This window comes from Anser anser (genome assembly GCF_964211835.1).
Source record: "Anser anser genome assembly, chromosome: 16".
In the NCBI taxonomy this organism is placed as follows: Eukaryota; Metazoa; Chordata; class Aves; order Anseriformes; family Anatidae; genus Anser; species Anser anser.
In genome coordinates this window covers 8,703,989-8,726,768 of record NC_139737.1, presented here as the reverse complement: position 1 = coordinate 8,726,768, position 22,780 = coordinate 8,703,989, and the positions used below count along the sequence as shown (strand labels likewise).

The following is a 22,780-nucleotide window of genomic DNA, read 5'->3' as shown; positions in this document are numbered from 1 at the left end:
TAAGTATGTAATAACATGCTACTCAGGGACAACATGTCATGATAATAAATTGTCGATGTAATTAGGTCTGACTCATCAATCAACATGGAAAAGGCCAGAATGGACTTCATAAAAACACCTTTAAGAGACTGATGGAAATGTTTAAAGAACGAAGAAATTACCAGTGTTTTGTATTGTTAAGTATTTTGCAGAGCAGAAAATTAATTAGCACTGATGAGAACACACTCCTCTGGAATGCCCATGTGTGGCCCATTACATCCCATTTTGCCCTCTGAGTCATCCCTTCGCAGCTTCCTTTCTGTGCAAACAGGAGCAGTCACAGTGGGATCAAGTTTAGTGACTTACCCGTGTGAGCAAGCAGCTGTGCAGGGAAGCCGGGCCCATCTTGAGCTGGGGCCAGGCTACCAACAGCAAAAGCTGATGAAATAACTTTTCTGTGCAAAAAAAATCACCTTGTTGCATATTATTATTTTTACATTATTTACTTTTCACTTTAGGAATGTTCTTATTTTAGATGAAATGCTAAATATGTGTCTCCAGCAAGCTTTATAAATTCGAATTCTGCATATATCCCAGACTGATGACCTGAGAAATCTGGCACTTATACCTGGGGCCTTCCTGCACGGGAGAAAGAGTGCCCGTGAAGCGAACACACATTTCCAAGATGTATGTGAAACAGAAATAACAAAATAGCGCTTGGCGTGCTCAAAGACTAAAACTGCACAAGCAACTTACCAAGGCCAAACCCAGCTCTGTCCAAGTCTAGGCGAAAGGTCACCCACGAATTAGGAAGCAAACTATTGAGTTAACAGCATTGCAGCAACAGAATAAACTCTCACCGATTGACTAAGACAGTGGGATATCACCCCTAGCTATTGGCAACCGTCTTCTCATAATTAACCTTTATTAAGGTGGTCATCTCCAAACTAAACAAATGCAAAGTTTGGTTACTAATATAAAAGACATCAATTAGATTTATATAAGGGTATTGCAAAATATTGAATAATAAAAGCTGCTACCAAACAACAGCAGGAAAATTCATAACCCCACAGCACGTTTGCTTCTCAAATAGACAAAGCCTGACTATTTTCAGGAAATTACCTTTTGAGTGGTGACAATACTTGCCCTGTGCATTTGATGTGGGAGATAGGGGGTACTGCTGGCACACTGTCTACCTAAACCTGACAGCAAGGCTAAGGTTGGCACTTAACTGCATGAATCACCAACTACTGAAATTTAAAAGCTTGCATATGCAAATCACTAATTAAACACATTAGCATAGTCAGTTACCCAAACTGTAATCTTAAATCGTATCTCCAAGTTAGGCATGCAATCACACACCCATTCTGCAGATTTGCATTTGTGAGCATGGTTTCCTGAGAGCTAGGTCCAGAAACCAGTCTAATAACCAATTTTTCCTCCTGTAGTTCCAGGGAGGAAAAAGAAGAGTGAAAGCATGCTGAGTGGCTTCTTCTCCTAAAAAGTAATGGGAAATTGTACATAATCAGGAACTGATGTGGCCAGACTAAAAGGGCTAGATGGCGAGTTGTGCGTGCTCGCATTTAATCTAATGCCCATCTTTGTGACTCCTTCAACCCGGGCAGCGTGGCATTTCCCTCTATTAGCAAATACTCAGACACAGGAAAAGCCTATCTGCCAGATTTTGACTTTATTTACATTGAATTACCTGAGATTAGAATCTGAAACTAGAAACTTTCTTTATACAGTTACAAATAGCTATATTATGCAGTTTTAAGGGGTTAAGAAAAGGAGGAAATCATAACCACAGAAGTCATAAAGGCAACTTATCCCAAGCCAAATAGTTTTGTTTCTAACGCAGGGCTTTAATTATAACATGTCATATAATGATGACATAGTGCTATAATAGGCAAATATAATGCATTAATCTGATATTATATTTTGGCTTTAACAATAGGTGCAGCGAACCAGCCTTAGTGGATAACTCATTCAGAACCTATCTGCACACTCCACCTAGATACTTATCTGCCTCTTTAATTAAGTGGAGGGAAACTTCTTGAGGCCATACCCATAAAGCCAGTCTCTGATGATAGCAGAGTTACTGGAAGCCTTTGGTAATCGCTTACACCCACGTATTGTGGTTAGCTTCCAACTTTGGCTCTTTCCTTCTTGCTTTGGAACCACCTATTTATCCCCTAGTGTAAATCCCCATGTTTTTGTACCAAAAGGGGTACAAAAGACCCCCAGAGGGTTTGTTTGAGTGCGTCAGCATACTGCTATTGGCCTCCTCAGGACTGAACCAGCTTCCTAGTTGCAGCAGTGAAATAAAGAGCTTTGGCCATTTTTTCACTTACCAGTGTATTTCTTGAAATGGTAGCAAAAAAACTGCATCAGTGAACACAGCAGAGGCAGTGTCACCTTTCCAGAATGCAAGTGCCCCTGTCTGTCCTCAGCATGCGCCCATGGCAATCAGAGAGCCTACAGCAGGTGACTTCAGTGGAAGCAAGACTGGGTCTCATGGGACAAAATTATCTCTCCTGACTCCATGGGTCCTGTGTAACTTTGTGTACATTAAAAACCACCTTTCTTCCTTCTTCAAGCTCAAGGTGTTCGTAGGATTCACATGCTAAGCTAAAAATAAAACCTTAGCTAATGTATTAGTTTGGAGAAGGTGGTTCTCTGAGATGCAGTGCTTGCTCTCTGCTAGGAAATTTTGAGAGAAATATCCCGCTCTGAGGCAGTAATATACAGAAATCATAAAGACCAAGCAGGTAAACAGCATCTGAAGAAAGCACAGGGACAGCAATCTGGAGGCCGTGTGAGATAATTTTCTGATGTAACAGTAGTGTAACAACAAGTACTACAGTCCTCATATCAAAATAAAGACAGCTGACATGAGGTTCTTGCATTTCAGTACTAGCTAAGCAAGCCACACAGGATGAGCACAACTAAAATGGCTCCAACTGCTTACCGCCTCTTTTCCTTTTCTCTCCTTCTGCTGCGCACTTCCTTGCTCTCCTCCGGTCTTCCAGTATGAAAGGCTCTGCTAATGACCTCTGAACAGATCATGTTGAGAATGTCACTACAGAGCTTCTTAATCTTATGGTGGCGCCTAGATAATATGGTGATGGGTACTGAAATGCTGAAAAACAGACAGACAGATAGCTAGATAAGATTAGATATATAAGTAATTTAGTCAGTCATCATACAGAGCAGCTGACATAAGTTCATTTGTAAAGCCAACTGCTAAAATTGCTTTAGAAGTCCGTACATTTTAATTCTGTTGAAAGACAGACCTTTGATCTGAATTGTTTTGGTGGCATGTACATTATTTGAATGGAACCTCACCTGACCAGGTAATACCAGACCGGTCATTCCTGGCATACTATTGTCATAGGACAACAGTGTACATGCAAATCCATACCTACCAATAGCTCAAGGGCAGACAGATAACTGAGCATCATGGAACAGATATAGACTGAAAGCATGATCACCACCTTGTGCTGATATGCAGAATGAATCATGGCTAATAAAAGGCTCAAACAGCCATATATATGACTAAAGGTAACCCCAACACACTTTTAAATTAAGCATGTCCAGAAAATAAAAGGAGAGAAATTAATAGATAAGTCTTATTGCTCCTCTTTCTCATCAATATTTATTAATTTATACTGGGGAAGATGGAGAAGGGAGAAAAATAAAACAGACCTGTCAGATTCACTGTTGTTTACAGGCAGTTTTATATTCCGGCTCTTAGATACTACCAAAACACTCGGAAGTTTGTGCTGCATTCTTTGCAGGAAAACTTATTTGCATTCACGTGTTTTTATTTTTATTTTTAATTCAGCATTAAAAAGCTCAAAGACACTTCCTAGGGCAGTTTATTTTTGAAGTGTGTTATTTGTTTTAGCTCCACATCTGAAGCCACACTAGTATTCCCGGGTACGGAAGGGGTAAGACGGTTAATATAAAAGTGCAGAGTTCATTAGTCCATGTGTTTCTCTGAGTGGCATTTACCCCAGTGCAGACACTTTGCACTACTAAGTCCCACTAAAGCACAAACTGCTAAGTGCACGGATGAACCACAGATAAATGGTTGCATGTCTTAATTAGTGATGGATGAAGCTCTCAGAAGATTCTGTGGTTTAATTAGAATAAGCATTCAAAAAGTTCAAATGCTAATCCAAGCCTCTTTAGTTTATAATGATGGAAGTCACTCTCTAGAGCAGCTTACTCATTCCATTTTTAATATATCCTGACTGCAGTTGGGTTTGAACTGCTGCACAAACAGCAGCTGTCACGAAAAGTAGATCCCCTCCAACAATCCCACTTGAAATCAGTAATTACAGATGTGCAGAAAAATCAAACGACTGAATAGCAGTCTCCAGACAGCGCTTGCCACAGTCTTATGTCCTTCAGTGACAGTTCACTTTTGCATGTTCTTGGCTCTAAGGCTTGGATTAATCATGCTTAACTGTTAAAATCCCTGTTTCCATAATGTCTGAGAAACTCAATCTCTTTTTAAAGGTATATGTCTCTTGACAGTGACTGCAGTGAAGGAGCTAGACTCCTAATTTGAGCATCTCATTTATTTGCCTGCACTTTGGAAGGATCAAGGTCCAGCTCTGTTGTGAAATGCCTGATGTTACGGTATCTCCTGACCGGTACCCTGCCCCATGGCTAGTCTATTACGGGTCGTTTCAAGTCAGCTCTGCTGCACACTGGTGCATTATAGTGGACTGAAATGCAGGAGACTTGATTTTCTAGAAAGTTGATTTTCTAAATAAAAGTGTTCTCATACAATATCCTGGAGCCCGATTCCCCACCGCCTTACAGCTGTGTCCAAACCCATGGGACTCAGAGCAAGTCCACAGGGTGTGTAAAACCCTGTCTAGCACATCTGGAAGTGCCAGGCTCCCAGTTTGCATAATTTAAAAGCAATGGAGGATTGGGCCAGCAGTTACAATTGTACTTATATAATGTCTGCATAAGCAAATATTGGACTTGTTATGCATATGCAAAGAGTAGCCCAGCCAGTGCATAAATGGAGAAGGTATGTATTTCCTTTGCACACCACATGCCAAATGTGCGCAAATCAAGCACAAAAGTATCCCACCCATTGAGGCAAATACTTAAAAATAGGTATCTAAAAGTATTACACAGTAGAAAAAAGAACATAGTTTAATTTTCAAAATTGCTGAGCAACAAGCAATTCTTGTTTTTTGAGAATCAGACCCCTTACACACTTCCGTTTAGGTTTTGGAACGTGATTTTATATACCTATTTTTTTGAGAAACATTGGCCAAATTGCTAGCTGTCAGCTGGAGACTTTATCAGGAAATCTGTAACTGAACATTCCAGGCCAAGATGCATAGAAAACAAAAAACTGTGTAGAAACTTACACAGTATGCTGTTGGTTATACTGGAAACAGTAAAAAGAATAATAAAAAAAAAATGCTATTAAAAAGCTCAGTTCAGGAAAAGGGAAAGAAATGTACTTTTATGTTTGTACTGATAACAGTAGTCCTTCTTACAACATTCTGCACTTTTAAAACTTTGAATGAATAACTGTAGCTAATAATAGTACCTTTAAATAAAATCTTAATTGCAAAACAAAATAATAATAAAGAAAAGTTAATACTTTCTTTTTTTTCAAAGCTTAGAAAAGTTTAGGTCGGAGTTTTGGGTGAAGGTTTGGTTGCTGCTTTTTCCCCTTTTATCTGAAACAGCTTACTCAGACCTAATCTTCATCATCTAAACCACATGATTAACACACAAAATAACTTTGGAGCAAGCCAGGTCCAAGCAGGAAGCTGCAAGTACTATCATGTCTTCATGATATTAGCCAGCAAAATAACTGTGGTTTCTCCAGTTTTTTTTTGTTATTATTATTATTTTTAATTCTCTACATTTATGTTTTCCTTGAAAGGGGCTTGTGTGTGTGTGTGTGTGGTTTTTTTTTCCTTTCTTCTTTGTGTTGGAAACTTTCAGATTTCCAATCTCATTCCCAAAGGGAATGTTTATTCTCCTAGACAATCCCCACGAGACCGGGGCAGGCCTGGACCCTTACATGAAATGGCTAAGAACGTCTCTCACTTTGCTTGTATTTGTCAGTCAAAAGCACTGTTCAGCCAGATAGCACCACTCCCCTCTGGTCAAATTTAAAAGAAAGTAGTTATGACTGTACCATGCAAGGGGACTGGTCCTGCTGGTGTGTATGAGGCTTGTTCAGAACATTCCATTTGATTTGGCTGGCCTGAGAAAATGGAGGCTCCTTTACTTCTTTCAGGATCCCAATGGGTTTTAGGTGTGAACTATGTACTAAGCTGCTCAGATCACAGCAGTTCTGGGCATGTCTAGACATAAAGTTGCTGGTACTGGAAGAAATGTTATCCTGAGCAGGGAGGAACCTACTGAGTTGTAGGTGCTTAAGTCTTCTTTTGCATCTGGCCCTAACTTGCAAGAGAGGAAGAGCCAAATGCTCAAAGGCAGCTTCCATTTTATGGCTTTAAATTATGCAAAAAAATACGGTCTTGATAATTTTGCACCTGCATTTGTATTGGAGGTGAGGGAGAGCCTGACCAGGCAGGGACAGGCTCTAATTCTCTGCCCTTTCTCTGCGCTGTGAATTCAGACAGACCTTACCCCAGCAGAAATCATACTCCCCATGTGTGTCGTGTGATACACTCCTATGCTAAGTTCTGCGGTTGGTACGCTGGGTGCTTGTTGGGCAACGGCATGGAGAAGGCTGGTTTCCTTGGAACATTTTCTGTTCATTGTAATGTTCCTTCCCAGCATTTCACAAACCACCACAAAGACAACGACAAAATAGGGGAGGAAAACCTTCTTAAAATGAATTGTGTGTCTCTTCCCTCGCTATCCCAACAGCATTGGCAGGCTCATAGGAGCCAGGCAGAGCTGGTCTCTACTGGATGTTGCTCTTTGCACAATTTTATGATAATCTGGGGGAGTTTGCGTGACCGAATGGTGAGAGCACAAGGAGGGAAGTGAGGACTCTGAGGCTGCTTTCCTGGTTCCGCCACTAAGATCCCATTTCTCTTGGGACGGCATACATAAACTCTTCTGATTGTTCCATTGGCATGAACCTTGTTTTATGTATGTGCTATTTCTGCTATTTCTAGGACTATCTGAGGTTCAAATCAAAACAATAGCAAAATGTTCCAATTTATCTGCAAAACAAATTACAAACCTAATAACTATGACCTCTCTGTTCTGATTCAGAGCCTATTAAAGACAGTGCAAAGACATCTACCGACTCCAGCGTATTTTGGATTACTGTGTAGGCTCTTGATCAGATGGAAAAGAGACAGAAGGACACTAGAACTTAAGGAAGGGATGGGAGAACTATGATATATATTACTGAGAAGTAAAAACACCCTCAAGGGATGCTGGAAGCAAGACTTCTGCCAAGGCTTGGCTAGAATACACAAGTTTAGAGACCCAGCTATTGCAGCTTCTTGGCTCATCCTAGAAAGAAAACAGCTTCCTGTCTTAACCTCTTAATGTGAGCTCTATATTTGTAATTTGCAGTACATTTCATACCTGGAAGAACAACTCAGTTCTGCTCTCATGGCAAAATTCCTAATGATTCCACTGTGAGCATAGCATAGCTCACATCTTATTCGCTGCTGTTGGGTCTTTTTCATGTCCTTACACCCTTCAATGCCTGCAGGTACTCTCTGCTCTTGCACTCATTTTTAGTCTCCATTTCTTTGACACAGGTAACAGTTGTAAACTCCAAAGATCACTGTTTCTGTAGCAACAAAAACAGAAAAAGAGGAAATTAATTCAGTCTTCTGCATCCATTCAAAACATCTTCTGCTTATAATAACGAAGTGTTTTCTCCTTGCTTTTCATCATATGCCCCACAAGTTCAGCTGTTCTCAGACGGGACTACTGGAGGAGAACAGGGCAGCTGGACAGTCCCAGCAGCCACACTTGCAGAAGTACCCTGTAAAAGTAGCATGTGATCATCCCAAAATACAAATTAAAAAAGGAAGAAAAAAAAGAACTAAAAATATATTACTGTTTCTGAAAATGAAATCTCATGATTTCACCACATAGCATTACTATTTCAGTACTACAGAGCTTTCAAAGCAGCACTAGCTTTGTCATCCTTCTTTAAGAATCTGTTTATCTGAGACTGGTACCCCAAAATGCTCTCTATGCCTTTGAAAATCCTCTTTCAAATTTACAAAGTTGTTCCAAACAAGTAGCATGCTATACATAACACCAGGAAAGTTTCTCTAAGAACAGATTTTTCCTAGATTATTTCAAAGTCTTTTATCAAAATGAAAAGTGCAAAGATGAATAACCATGATCCACAAATAACCAGGTGAACCCAAGTCCATCTGCTCTCATGGTGCAAAATAAGGGAGGTGAACTGAACACTGATTATATAAGGAGATGCTTTGGGTTGTGATCAGAGATGGCTCTTCCTTCTAAAAACATATTAAATTTGATTCACTAGCAGCACTGACAAAAAAGATGTTTTGGTTCGTACGGAAATGGTTTGATTCAAATATTTAATTTTGCTTTAAGGGTTTCCAAAAATATAATTAGGCACTAAACTAAACTGGAAACTTTGAATCCCAAAGCTAAAATGTTTTATTTTTTAGAAAATGCTAAAATTATATAATTTGATTTGTTTGGAATCTGAGGGTGATATAACTAAAACTATCAGTTGAAACTGGCTTTAGTTTGCAAAGCATTTCAATTTTCCCGTATTTTAACATTTTGGCTAAGATTATCAGATGACAATTTATGGGAGGATGTTATTGTGAAGAAATAATGTGCTGTCAGAATCAGCAGTTTAGTATTACCTAATACAGATCTACAATGGCAGTTTACTGGGTAATTTTATTAATGATATTTACAGGCCTCTCAGCTGAAAGGCAGAGTGGGTACAGTAAGGAGTAAGCCATGGTTAGCTTGTAGTATATTATTAGCTACAGCAATACTACATCTCAACAAATCTGTGAGCGCCACTTGACAGGAAAACACCATGCACATTTGTAATGCCACAGAAAATAAGCATAATAATTAAAACAACGGTTCTTTTCCCTCAACGTTTTCTTTTGACTTGTGTCTTCCTCAAAATGAATCCTAGGCAGGTTAATTGATTGCTTATCCACATAACATTTAAGCAACACATTTAATACAGTTGCAGTTCATACTTTAAATTCAAACAGCATCAATCCAACAATTTTTGGCAAATAAAAGGCAGCAATGGAGTGTCAAGAATCCAAGGAGACTCCAATCTAATTTAAATGGTGTTGCTCTCAAAAGCTGGCAGCAAGGAGTGCATCTTTTTAAAATGTTTCTAGTAGAAGCTGATGTTTATGATTGCTCTTAGCTTGGCAAGAAAAACACACTTCTAAACATTTACATTTCACATTCTTTGGGACTGTTGAAAAATGTTGGCTTGCAGTTCTCCACACTGCAGAGAGCTTGTGAGGAATGTTATAGTAAAACGTTAATAGCCATGTACTTTTCTTTTTCTTTGATTTACTGTGTGGCAGTTTTTATTCTAGTTGTGTTCTTAATGTTCTCTCTCCCAGTTTTAGTTTCACTCCAACAATATGAGACTAGGCTTATTTATTTAGCTAATAAAAACAAAGTCAATTCATTTATTAATACTTCGTACTAATGTCCCAGTCACCATTTGGAGACTTTCCCATTTGTACATATTCACTACATACTGTTGCAAAACCCCACAGCCGAGTCAGAAAGCGAGCATTTTTCAGGAGACGCAGTCTGTGAAGAAGGGGCTGGCATTGTTCCGTCCGTCTGCCCAAACAATCAGGCCACGCTGTGGTTTGCCTACCACCGTGACTGCAGTGTACAGACACCAACGAGAAAAGAAACAACATAACGCAGAACCCCTGCTCGGTTACTTTGGCTTCAAGGTATCTCCCTGAGGAACTGCTGCCTTTGTGTGGGACATCGGTGCCCAGGCCCCAGCGAGCTCTCGCCAGCTAGGCCCCGAAGCCGGCCGGCCTGGCGGCCTCTGCCTGCCCACTCACTGACGGGCACACGCATTTCCCGATCTGACCCAACCTAATAGCATGAGGAAAAAAACATTAGCATTGGCTTTATTCTTCACTGAGAGCGCAGTTTTCAAAGCAGTGTTTTGAAAGTACAATTAAATCGCTGATTAGAGGTGCATAAAGGTACTCAACATGTTCCCCATTCCGTAAATCGCACGAAGATATGTATGAGTCTTACTGGCGCAGTTAAGTGAGTCGCTGAATTAGGACAGATGCATGGGATACGATGCAGTCCTAAACGCTGCCAACTCCCAGAAAGGTCACTGGAAGTTGATGGTACCTAGGAACTACGGGACTGATAAATACAAGAACTTATCCACACGCACAAATTCATGTATGCAAATAATCTCACTGCAGTGTTGCAATCATTGGGAGTCCTCAGGTTGGACTGCTCCTGTGGGCAAGCTCACTCATGGTCTGACGATCTGCAGAATCAGCCTCGGTGGTATGTGCTGCATGCCTGTGTACTACCAGTTTAATTCAGTTTACTAAGGTGTGTGGAGTCTCTGTCAAGGTACATGTGAGCCACAATCACAGCAGAATCAAGCCAGCTGCCTCAGGTCTGGGCCATTTTGCTGTCAGCTGAAGATGTCAGGCTGATGACGTGGCTTGGTCTATGGCACTTGGATAAATAATAAAATGTGCAGTATGCCTTGCTAGTAGACATACTACTACTACTAATAGAGAAGTCAAGGCAAGGGAATTTTGCAAAATGCAGATAATTACAAACTATGTGTGTGAAGTCTTAGTTGCTGTTCATAATTAGGCAATGAAACAGACTGAACACACATAATGTCCTTCATCACAGGAATTTGGGAAACTTAGTTTTATTAAAGTCTCATCAAAACGTGATGTCATGCCAGTATTATATGGAGCCCCCCCTGCAGCAGCTATAACTTACCTTGTCCATGTCTCTGCGGTAGCCTGGCTGTAGCAGCACTGAGCTCGCACGAGCTGCGTCGTTCTGCCTGGGCAGAAGGACACCGCCGCACAGCCAGCTGCCATTGCTTGGGAGAGCCAACCTAGCAGTGCTCCAGATGTCTACATTACACTCGCAGCAAGACGCAACAGTGACCTCAGTGTATGTCTGCTTTTAACTTTTTGCAGTAGCCTGGAGCATCAAAAGCCGGATTCATAATATATGTGTCTGCTTAGGCCGCTATGAATGCAGACAGAAATTTTGTAAAATGGTGCCAAGTGCCTGAATGTCCATTTTCTGCTCCATTTTTTCAGGGTACCTTAAATTTACAAGACATAAATAATTTAAGAAGCAAAGTCCAACTTTCAAAAGTGACCAAGAGTTTGTTCACATGGGGAGGAACTCCTGGTGCACTTAGACAGGAATTGTTTTGCCACGTACATTTTATAATCTTCTAGCTACCGTTACAGCAGTGCTGTGCCTGGTTGCTTTGGGCACACAGCAATGCACACCTGCTCAGGCAGAGGCTGTCCCAGCACCGTGTCGGTGCCATAGCAAAAGGCTTGGGCCTCATGGCTGCTGGCAGCGTGAGATCAGCAGCGCGCTCCCCCTGGCAGCCCCTGGAGCTCAAAGTTAGCTGAGGGTCTATGTTGTTCAGGAAGGTCTTTTATTTGGGAGGATAAAAGCTGCGTCTTGCTGGTTTACATCACATTTGCTTGGGAATATTTGCAAACTCATGGATACAAAAGACAATGTGTCTTGACAATTTTTTTAGTGTAATTCTGTGCAAGAATACTCTCATTGCAGAGTAAAAATGACCACACAAAGACTGACTCAAAACTAATTCCCTGTCAGCCTTTAGAAACTGTAAGTCCCATTTTAATGTTGAAGGCTCTTCAAAAAAAACCCCATGTTTTTGTTTAGCTTGTTTCTAGTGTGTACGCCCCCCAGAACAAGCACCCAAAAGCCAAAGTCAGGGGAAGCTGGAGGTGCCCAATGCCAGTGGCCTCATTTCAAGCACCTCAAATCCAAATGAAGTTAACAGAAGCTCGAGGTGCTCAGTGACTCACCTAAAGGTAGATATTAAAAATGAAGCATGTTACTGTTGGAGGGTTTTGAAAATTATAGCCTAAGTGACAGTGTCAGAGCATAAAGCTGAGAAGTTCCTGTTCTCATAGACAGGTCCCCCCGAGCAACTTGTTATCAATAACTAACCTATATGCATAATGTCACATGTATAGATCTCTATAGGAAACCACTAACGCAAATCATAAGCTTAATAGAATCTGTGTATAACCAGTGTTTGAATAACACTAATAACTCTGTATAAGGAAACCAAGGGAGCAGCTCAGAGTGGGTGGGAAGCAGTAGCCAGCAGGCTGGATAGGAGGAAAGGAGAAATAATAAGGCACCTCGCTCCCAGGAAGGGCCAGCAGGTGTATTTATAGAGGTCACACACCTTCTGGTCAATTAGGTCTAAACCCAGAGGAACCACTGGTAAAATATCCATTGCTGCTGGCTTTGGTAAAAGCCAATTAGAGATGCATTTATATTATAAAACTTAATTTCTAGGGAACAGAAGTGTGGAGAACTTCAAAGAGTTGCTCCAAGAAGGATGGAGCATGATGTATATTCGGGACTGGGGCTAATGGATCCCAGTGCCTGAGTACGTGGACATTCTTTGAGATTCTGGGGAGGAGAGCCTAAAACACTGGCCTCTGGTTGCAAAATTTCAGCTAGAATTGAAATCATTTTCATTTTACTTCATTATTCCTCACAGTTTAATATCTAAATGTTCAATTTTAATTGTTACTAAATAAACTCCTGTTTTACTACGAGGCTTATCTGATGTTGGGGATAAGGTAAATGAGCAAAGCTCCGGCGTTACGATTCCATGGAGATCACAGACTGTGTCAAAGAAGCATGTGTGGGTACCCCGAGAACATGAACCTCGGCATGGTACAAGTGGGAGTACTTTCTGCCAGGCAGCAAAGAAGCAGTGAAGGAGCTGGGACTGCCAAGTGCCAGGCTTGGGAAGGCGATCGCTTTAGTAGGCACACACAGGATCCTTTCCGCAAGGCACAGAGACTCCCCATAGCTTCCCTAAGCTGTGGCGCTTTACAATGCGTAGACCAAAGTCATACCACGGTTTAGTGACAAAGCTGAAAAGAATCCAGATTGCCAGCTCCCTGTCCTAAATACCAAGTGCAGTCCTGCCTTCTCCTCTAGGATAAAAGCATAAGGGAAAATATTCTAAAAGCTTTCAAGAAGCAGTGTGGATTGTGCTGTTAAAAGGAGGAAACATTATCAAAGGGTCAGAGAATTCCACAAAGTAGCACAACAGTTACTATTGCAAAACTCTGGGGGATCTCTTCTGTGGTATAGAGTTATTCAGCAGCTCAGACTCACGGCAGTATTTCTTCGTCCTCCACAGTCATAAATTCTTTTGCCTGTTATGGCTAAGTTCAGTAAGCTTCTCTGATTTGGCTTCAGTGAGAGCCAGACCTTGCCTAAAATTTAACATTTTTATTGTCCTTGCCGTAGAACATTTATGCTGTGTTTATCAGGTTCATTTCTTTCTTCATTAGAAGTTAATCACAGTGCCATTAGCACTGCTTTAATGTCATGAGAATCACACTCTGTAGGGTGCATCCTATGACTGCCTCAAAAATCTCTCCCTGTGGATATTTTGTCTCTGAAATAGTCTGGTTCCAACTATTCATCTTTGCCAAGAAGAACAATGTTACCAATTATTCCTACAGTGGAAAATAAATCAGAACAATCATTTGTTTTCTTGCAGTTGGTTGTACATATCCTTCACCAAGAGAAATTCAACTGCGAGTTAGAAAAATTTCCTTTCAGCTTCCCAGGCTCTTCAGTCTGTGCAGGATTCACAGTAAGCCTATGCATCCGATGAGTTATTTTACCTGGGAGGTAGGAATTGTTCCAAGTTCATACCTGCTCAAGATGTAATTCAGCTTTATGCAGGAGACTGGCATAAAGCCTATCTGCAAAAAATCTCCAGCACAGAAAAGCTAACAGTGACCCAGTAAAAGAAATCAAGAATTTGAAGGCGCTTTTGCAGAGAGAAAAGATCTGTCATTAGTGAAAAGAAATGAGGGGAAATTACTGAAAGAGCATTTCTGATCATGCAATCAAGGAAACGTGGAACAAAACTCCAGGGCACAGTGGGATCTGGGAGTGCTACCTTGGGGAGAAGGCACCACAGATACTTCCTCAGATAAGGGCATATCAAAATTCAGTGCCTGATCTCAGAAACCCAAACATTCATATTAAAAATACAATCAGTTCATATTCATGCATTGGGACATGAGTAGCTTTAGGACTTGGCTCTCATTTATTGCTTAAGCATGCAATTCATAAGAATAATTCAAATGTGCCGTCACCGCAGAGGTATCAGAAATCTCAGCAGATGCGTGCTGTGGTTATACAAACAGTTACCTTTCTGCACACACAGTTGTGAAAATCTGGTCCTAAACATTATTTTTTTTTGGCATTTTTTTTCACTTTGCAGGCGAATTGCAGAGGTGTTGTCCGAGGTGCTGAGTCGTCCTCGGGTCATTGTGGAGCCAAAGCTGGAGGTGCTCCATGGCACTGAAAATAACATCACTGGCTTAATCATCAACAAAGGCTTAGTACCAAGATTTTGCAGCTGGCATCCAATGAACTCTGAGATAGCACTTGGGAGTCCTAAGCAACTAGTAATACCTGTTTTTCTACAAAATTAATAAATGCAAGTGTTAACTGTTCTAAATTCACTTAAGAAACAATTCTCCCGGAAAGATTTGTGGTTTTCATTAAAACAGAGAACATAGAAGAGGAAATGTAAGGCCTGATGCTTAGCGTCCATTAAACCCCACAATTTGGCCAAGCTTTTGCAGGGCTTACTGAGTATGCAATAAAGCAGTCAGCAAACTGTCCTTGTAGCCTTTCAATCATTATAAAACACATTTAAGTACTTCCTAAGTGTGCAGCAGGTTAGTGACTAATGAAGCAGCTGCAGCCTACCGACTGGATCCAGCACTAAACAAGGCAGAGCAGAGCAGATAAGCAGTGCTGGACCGCAAGGTGGGCATAAAGAGCAAAGGAAGCGACTCTGTTCTCGGCTGAGGAATTGACTTCAGTGTAAGAATCCATGTTTTGCACTGAGTCTTGGTATTATTTCTGTTGTCTTATCCCAAGTACAATAGCTGGCTGTCCTGTACTAGGTAGATCAAACCCTAAGCAGGACTGTTGTCTGGCTGCTCGCTGCTGAACAAACCATTGCTCCTTCTGAAGTCCTGGCTGTAGGAGACAAATGTGGATTCCCCTGGAAATTCGCCCAGATCTAAATGTGAGTATGGAAAAGTGTGTCATTGCCTGCATTCGTGTTTGTGTTCAAACCCTCCCTTGTGTGCAGCTGCAAGATTTTTCACACTGAAACTGATGTGAGATTATTACATTAAAACGATCTATCGAATACCTTGGCATCATCTTGATACTGAATTATGGACTGACAAGTCTGAGAGGCTGAAAAGCCTGGAAAATCATGCACTTGCCTCCAAAAAAAAAAAAAAAAGTTCTGCATTCTGCAGATGCATTCTGCATCTGGACCACCATGAGTAAGATTTCTCCAGATCTCTCTGGTGGCCGAGACGTGTCACCTTCTCCATCCCTCACCAGTCTGCCGGGAAGCAGTTCCCACTGGCAAGCCACCACCTGCTGCCTGCCTAGGCTGGCAGAGTCCAAGCGATGACACTGCTTTGCGCTGCTGTGGGACTGCAGGAAGAATCACCCAGCTGACCTCCATAAAAACTAATCGAGCGGCCCTGCTCGAAGCAGTGTGCGTCTTCCTGGAGCTGTGCATTGGGAAGGACTCCCTGAGTCACCCTCCTCGTTTGCATATCCCTTTGCATCTGAGCATTAACAGTCAGAAGCCATTGGAGCCAGCTAGAAAAGCCTCATGTTTGTGCTCTCCCATGCAAATATCTCTTCTCCCTATATATTAGTTACCGTGTGTGGGTTTTCTCTCTCACTCTCTCTTGCCATGTGTGTGGGAGTTGATGGCATCAGCTTTATGAAATCTCAACACATGCCAAGAACAGCTGGAGAAGTTGAAACAAGTTCTGGGTGAGGTGAGTTTCATGGGCTGGGCAGGGACTGAAATTAGCAAAGGTGCTATGGCTGCTTGCCATCTGGGGAGCATCACATGGAGCATGTGGGCTCTGCCTGCTCCACGAGCAGATTCCCCGTGGAAAAAAGGATTTGATTTGATTTAGATAATGAAGATGGCAGAGATAGTTGAATTAGAAGAATTTGTTCACCAGGACAGACCATCTCTGCACCTCTTCCGTGCCTGGTTCATTATGTAAATATAACAATTTCATCATGAGTCTGAGGTAATTAATATCTTTAGCCAGCATGTAGCACTCTTCGTCTTCAAAATGCTTTACTAACATTAATAATTAATCACCACAGCACTCTGGGAAGGTTATCACCTCAATCAATGGGTAAACTGAGGCACAAAGTATCACAACCTGCCAGTGGCAGTACTCTTTACTTCTTGTGTCCCAGCCTGGTGCTCTGTGTGTTACAGAGCGTGGCCAAGCTGCCTGATAAGCTTTATGATAAGAAGGAACGAGCCAAAAGGGCACTCCAGAGTGAATGAAAGAAAGCTCCCTGCACAGAGCAGAGCTTGTTCATCGCTGGCTGCTCCCCACAGGTCTCCATGTCCCCAAAGCCAAGACGTTTGTCCTCCCCTTAACATCTACAAGACATTTATGTTGATCTCCTTGCATGTTCCCTTCAGCAGTCCAACATTATTCCAGGCATAACAGATAAGCTCTGCTCAGCTATGACTCAGGTATTTATATCTTCTTTTCTAGATAATTTTAGAATATAAAGACCAATGAAATGTCTGATGAATTTCAGTGTTATAAATCACCACCGAATAACCAGCATTCGCTTTTGAAGCACTTTACAGATCTATCTCAGAAGAATTTGCAGGTTTTGCCTCAATCTCTTATAGAGAAACATTTGAATCTGTTTCAAAGTTTGGTCTTAAGCTGTTGATTTTCTTTAATCAAGTCTTGCTTAAGCTAGTAAACACAGCTTTTACCTTATCAGTTTCTGCCATTAGTTCCATCTGGACATCTGCACCAGGTCATACATTATTGCTTAGGTATGTTATTCCCTGACAAACCTGGGGAGAATTGTGAAAGAAGTGACCTTCCTGCCCAATTCAGAAAATGGAACTTCAGTGCATCTTACTAAAGACAGAAACATGCACAGTAACCCTGAAAGAAGTCTGCTTGTCTTGAAGCTTCGCAGGAAGGATCTGTCAAATGTGGCAGGCTGTCATTAAAAACAATTAAACTAATCAAAAATCCCTTTTCTCTTATTTCTGCCTAGTCAGGTGAATATTAAATACTAGATTTTCCAGGGGCGCTGGGAAGAAGAGGAAATCGGCATCTGTGTTTTCATTCAAACGTGTGTATGAAGAAGCAAGTACAGATTTGCCTTCGTATACCTAAAGTATGCATGTAATTAGTATGACTGCACAGGTAGTCATGGGACTTTGTACATGTCATCCACCTGCATGTCAGTGGGGCGGTTGTCTTAACAGTGACAGCGCTCGTGCATGCAATCCTGGCATTTAAGCACACAGAAACACCCATTTTCCTGGTAAACTGGGCTTGGGGGAGCTGCTGCTCTGCTCAGACCACGTTCTGGGACCTGTCAGGACAACACTGCTCGTTGAACACACAGATTTTTGTACCTGTTTGGTTTAGAGTGAACCGGTTGCTTGTGATGTCTCCTAGCATCACTACCACGGGCACAATCCTCTCCTCATCACTCCCAAAGCTCCTTTGTGTTTTGCAGAAGTGGAGGAGGCAAAGAAAAACCCGAGCTCCTTTGAGGTGGGAGCTTACCCCAAGGGGGAGGAGAGGGAAGCTGACCTCCAGTGCATTTACTGATCGTATTTATTTTTAAAGGCACTTAGCCATCAGTCTCAGCCTAGTGCTCTGCTTCCTGCAGGCACGCCCTGCTTGTGGCTGTGAAGGTACTCACTAAGCACTAGTAACACCCAGCATTTATATAGGGCTTTTCATCTTCAAAGCACTTCCCGAACATCGTTTAATTAATGAATCCTCACAGCCCTCTGTGAGGTATGCACAGTTATTACCCCCACATTTTACAAGTGAGGAAAACTGAGGCAGCGATTAGCTGAGGCAACACTGTGGGAATTGGGATTAGAGCTGAGGAGAGCTCGGCGGGGCTGGGACCCCCATCCCACGCTCCCATCGCTGGGCGGCCTCGCTGGGAAAGGAGAGCAGTGCCTCAGCTCTGCACAGTGACTTGGATGTCGTCAGTGCAGCCCCTTTGGTGCACCAGCAACCTCTTCTCCTTCCAGGTCCATTAAGCGTGGAGAGCTGGGAAAAAATTTCTTTTTCTTCTTTCAGTATCTACATCACTACATCTACAGCACCGAGTCTACTACCAAAGACTCGGTTTTAGTGCCTTCACGGTGTTCTTATAATTACACGAAAGGGGGACTTTCACCCAGAGATCTCGGAGGCCAAAGGCCAGTGTTGCAATCCCAAACCAGCACGGCTCTGCGCAGACTGTCAGACCCACTCGGGCTTGGCCTGGGCTGAAGATCTGATGATTCACGACCCTCAGCCCACATCCACGAAAGTTCAGTGAGTTTCACTCACATCCTCCTCAGCGACTGCGGGTTCCTCCCCTGAGAAGCCCCAGGGTATCCCGGTTCCCAGCTGACACGCGGAGGGCAGAGGCAGACTTCCTGCTCCTAATGGTAGCCGGTAGGGTGAGAGAGGGCACCGGTGCTGGGGGTTAAACCTGGATGGTTCGAGCTCGTCAAACTTGAACATCTGAGAGAACCTGCAGGGCTTGGTTCCTTTCCAGCCCTCCAGGGCTCTCACAGCCCTAATTATTATTGTTGTTGTTGTTATTATAACAAAACATTCATATACTGCCATAAAACACAAACTAGATAATACACGTTCCTCGCCCGGAGAGCTCAGCCTTTCAACAGGCTGGACGTTGTGAACTGGATCCCTCAGGAGAGACAGAGGAGGTGCAGCGCTTTCAGAGCAATTTCCCTTCTCAATTCCTTTCAAGTGTGTCTGGACGCTGTGAAAGGACTCGGGACACGGCAACAAGCCGCTGAGCAGGCAGCATCAGCCACACAGCGTGCTCCTCCAGCAGTGGGACAACCCGTGTTCTGCTAGGCCCTGGGTGAGGGAGTTTGAGCTGGTAGCCACGTGTGCAAGCTGGTAGCCACATATGCAAGCAGGGGATTTGGGGGTACGGGGTGGCATTGCTGGCGTGCTTCTGAAATGAGCTGTGGTTTGAAGCTGGTACCTGCTACTTGGAAAGCAACACCCAGCCAGTGTCCTGGTGGGGTGGCAGCTCCCGGGTCCCGCAGCTCTCGGGGGGCCATCAGGGAGCTGCTGGCACGCAGCCCATCAGCAATGCTGCCTGGCGGGGCCGGGCGGTGCGTGAGCACCCGCAGAAATGCAGCCGGGGCTGCTCCATCCTGCTCCTGCACGGCACAGCCATTCCCACAGGCGCTGCTTCAAACGCACCACTCAACTAAACCGGGGTGGTGGAACTGTAAGATCGAAAGAAAATGGGAGCATGGAAATTCATCGAGTGGCGATGCCTTTGTACAGCCGACTGCTGGGGGATCTGTGGCTGGTAAATGCTCTTCTGACTGAGACCGAAGCCTTTTCTTGCCTCCGAGGTCCCTTCTGTTCCCTTGTGACAGCGTTTCCCAGTCTAATCTGAAATGCCTTGAGATATTGAGCCAAGAGAGAAGTGGAAAATGTTGCAATTCCCAAGCTGTACTTTGAAATGAAATAGTAATAGTTGTAATTAATAATAATCTCTAATGAAAACAAAAAATCCCTGCTTATTCCAATATAGACACTTTAGGTAGTACTAGGGCGTCAGGCAGGCTTATTCAGCCTCTGGACAGACTCACCCACAAGGCCCAGCACCAACACGCCCTGTGTACACCTAGCATCATTTTCAACAACAACTGCACCAAAACAAAACAGAGACGAGGAGCATTTTATGTCCTTTTTGTGTCTAGGCACAAGGGAGGGATCCTTGGCCAGTTTTTACCAACTGAAGACTCTAATCCAGAAATTGTCCTTGTAACTATATACATAACTCATAAAAACAAACAAACAAAGCCAGACAAAAATAACAACAACAACAACAACAAAAAACAACGAACAAAACAAAACCAAAATCTATTTACAATGAAGGAAGCATTACTCAGAAGTGCTGCTATTGACGTTCCCTCCAGTGCTCCGTGCCCCAATATTCCGATGTTCTCTCACCATTCGGTCACAAAGACACTGAGCAGACACTGCTGAAGTTTTTGACTGCTTAATCTGACCGATCCTAGTCCTGGCATAAACCCAAGAAAACAGGAGGAATCGGGGCACACCTCTGGTATTATTCAGGGATGCGATGTTCATGTTCTGATTGCTGTTATTGAACTGGAGCGATTCCCATCGCAGAACCCAGCAGGCAATGGGGACACCTCACTGGACGCCCAGTGTAAGGGCTCACGTCCCCCACTGCCGACCCCTCAGCCCCAGCAGCCTCTTGCTGCCAGCCGTGACAGCCCCTCTGCGAGGCGGACATCTGGTCTCAGTGCCGCTGCACACCCCGTTAGGAGCCAGCAGGACGGTGAAGCGCTTGGCTTCTCCCGTCTGCAGCGCACAAGGAAGGTGCTCCAGACACAATGGCTAATTTATAGGCTAGCTCCTCTTGGTTCACGTTTCCTGCCGTAGCAAGAGTTGTCAGTCAGGCACAGCTTCGTCTTAACTCAGGCATTAACTTGAACACAATTAATTCCTGGCAGCAGACGCAACATGCTAGGAGCCCCATCTCTCTGGATGGTGATAAGGCTGGCTGTCAGGACAGGCTTTCCATTCACTCCTCGACTTTAGCAAGAGTTAGATCAAGCCCATGCAGACTAATAAAACAAACGACACTGCTGGCATTAGCAAGTGCAGCTCCTAGCATCAACGGAGTTCTGTCTCACTATGCCAACCAGGACGGTGCCCCTCTTCAGAGAAGTGACTGGGATTTTACTGTTAGTTTCCTTTACTTCAGGATATTAATTCAAATTACATCTGGGAGAGAATAAAGGGGACAAATCTGAGGCACGTGGCCCAGCCCTGTGAGAAGGCTCTTGGTAGGCTGCAGTGTCAGAAAGAGCCGTGTGGCCAGGCACATGCCAGCACACGAGCCCTGCTGCCGTTCAGGTCAGCGTGCCTGGCCCAGCCTTCCCCTGCCTTCCCCTTCTTTCCGTCGCCTCCCTGCCCTGCCACGTGGCGATGTCAGTCCTGTTTTATCTCACTGCACTCACGGAGCCGACTTGTGCGGCTCGAATGAAACCCTGTTAAACCTCGCAGGGGTTCACAGTGATTCAGGTGATGTGCTGAGACGGCCTGGGACAGACTGTCACAGTTCAAGTCCAACCCAGGCTATCTTCATCTTGATGGCCAGCCGGGCCATCAGTCTTGCACCACTCACGAGCCTGACGCTCACTCCCCCACCCCCCTTCCCTTGTTTTTCTGGCTATCTATTTTTCTGTTGTTACCCTTATCAAGAGAACAACTTAACCACCCTGGTATACCAGCCCGACATACCTAGCAGATTGCAGCATGACTCAGTACAGAACTCTTCCTCTGTTTTCACGCACAAACACACTCTGTGGACAAGACGACAGTGAAAAGAGTACAGGATGCATCACGGAGGTTGCAAAACCCCGAGGAAGACTGGAAAGGCCCCCACAGAACAGGTCTCCAATCCCCACTATTCCTTTTTTGATTTGAACAAGTCTTAAGTTTGCAAAACATCCGAGACTCGAGCTATGCACAGAAACGGCCCGTCTTATTAAAGCTCCTGCAGAGGTGTATTCTGTTAGCTAGACTTGGGCAGCCACCCCGAAGTTTCTTAGGAATTCCCCACTCACAAGGCAATGCATTCGGTGACTGGTGTTAATTACACCACTAATTATGCTGGGGCAAATATTTTGAAAGTGATCCATAGGCAGAAACATATTCATATTCATCATTCATTGAGGAGTATTATACAAAGATGTAGCTCACCCAGGTGCTAAAACTATCACATTTAAGATTGATTGCTGTATTTCACCAGAATTAGAGCTTTTAGCAGACGGCTTGGTCACAAGGACATCCCTTTCCACAGAAAACCAGGAAGAATTCTGTTGTATCCCAAGACGAAAAAAATCTTTACCTAAAATTTTGTCCTGCAAATGTGCCTGAAACATTTGCATCGTTTAATGGTGCCTTTTGGACATCCTGGGAGCTACGGTGGTCAGTGCATTGCACACTGCATTGTGTAAGATGTTGCCTACTTACAGTTTGTGTGTTATTACAAATATGCTTTCCAACTGACCAGAAAAAAAAATAAATCATTGTTAGAGTCTTCCTGGTAAAAATGCTTTAGAATGCACATCGAGAAAAATGTCGTACGATTTTATTGAAAATAGTCTTGATGAAGTTTATTTTTAAAATCTCTGTCTTGCTAAGATTTGCATGGATAACAAACTCACACACTTTCTGAACTAATTTTGACAAGGTGAAATGCAATATGTGCTTGCAATGAAACCGTCAAATGCTTGGCTTACAGGAAGTACAATTCTGCATGGGGCAGCCTGGTTATTTCAGCTAGTTACTTCACTTCTGCTGACATAACTGACATGAAAATTCACTTACCAAAAAGGTGTTTGGATCAGTCT

The 22,780-nt window shown here is 43.2% G+C and overlaps 1 protein-coding gene across 13 annotated transcripts in view; it reads right to left on the bottom strand.

The window, feature by feature from the left end:
- Positions 1-22,780, bottom strand: part of LOC310882529 (uncharacterized protein) — a gene marked incomplete at its 3' end in the record, with an annotated part of 172,510 nt that overhangs the window by 21,158 nt on the left and 128,572 nt on the right. For 8 of the 13 annotated variants that reach the window (XR_014572998.1, XM_083801432.1, XM_083801423.1 and 5 more), the window contains 2 exons: positions 7,543-7,753; positions 2,951-3,121 (listed from right to left, as the gene is read on the bottom strand). Coding sequence is in view for 12 of the 13 variants with exons in the window: in XM_083801432.1 (XP_083657558.1) it covers positions 2,951-3,121; positions 7,543-7,646 (275 nt within the window). Of the gene's footprint in view, positions 1-345; positions 435-2,950; positions 3,122-7,542; positions 7,754-22,780 lie in introns of all 13 variants that reach the window. The other 5 variants (XM_083801421.1, XM_083801425.1, XM_083801427.1 and 2 more) reach the window with 1 other exon arrangement.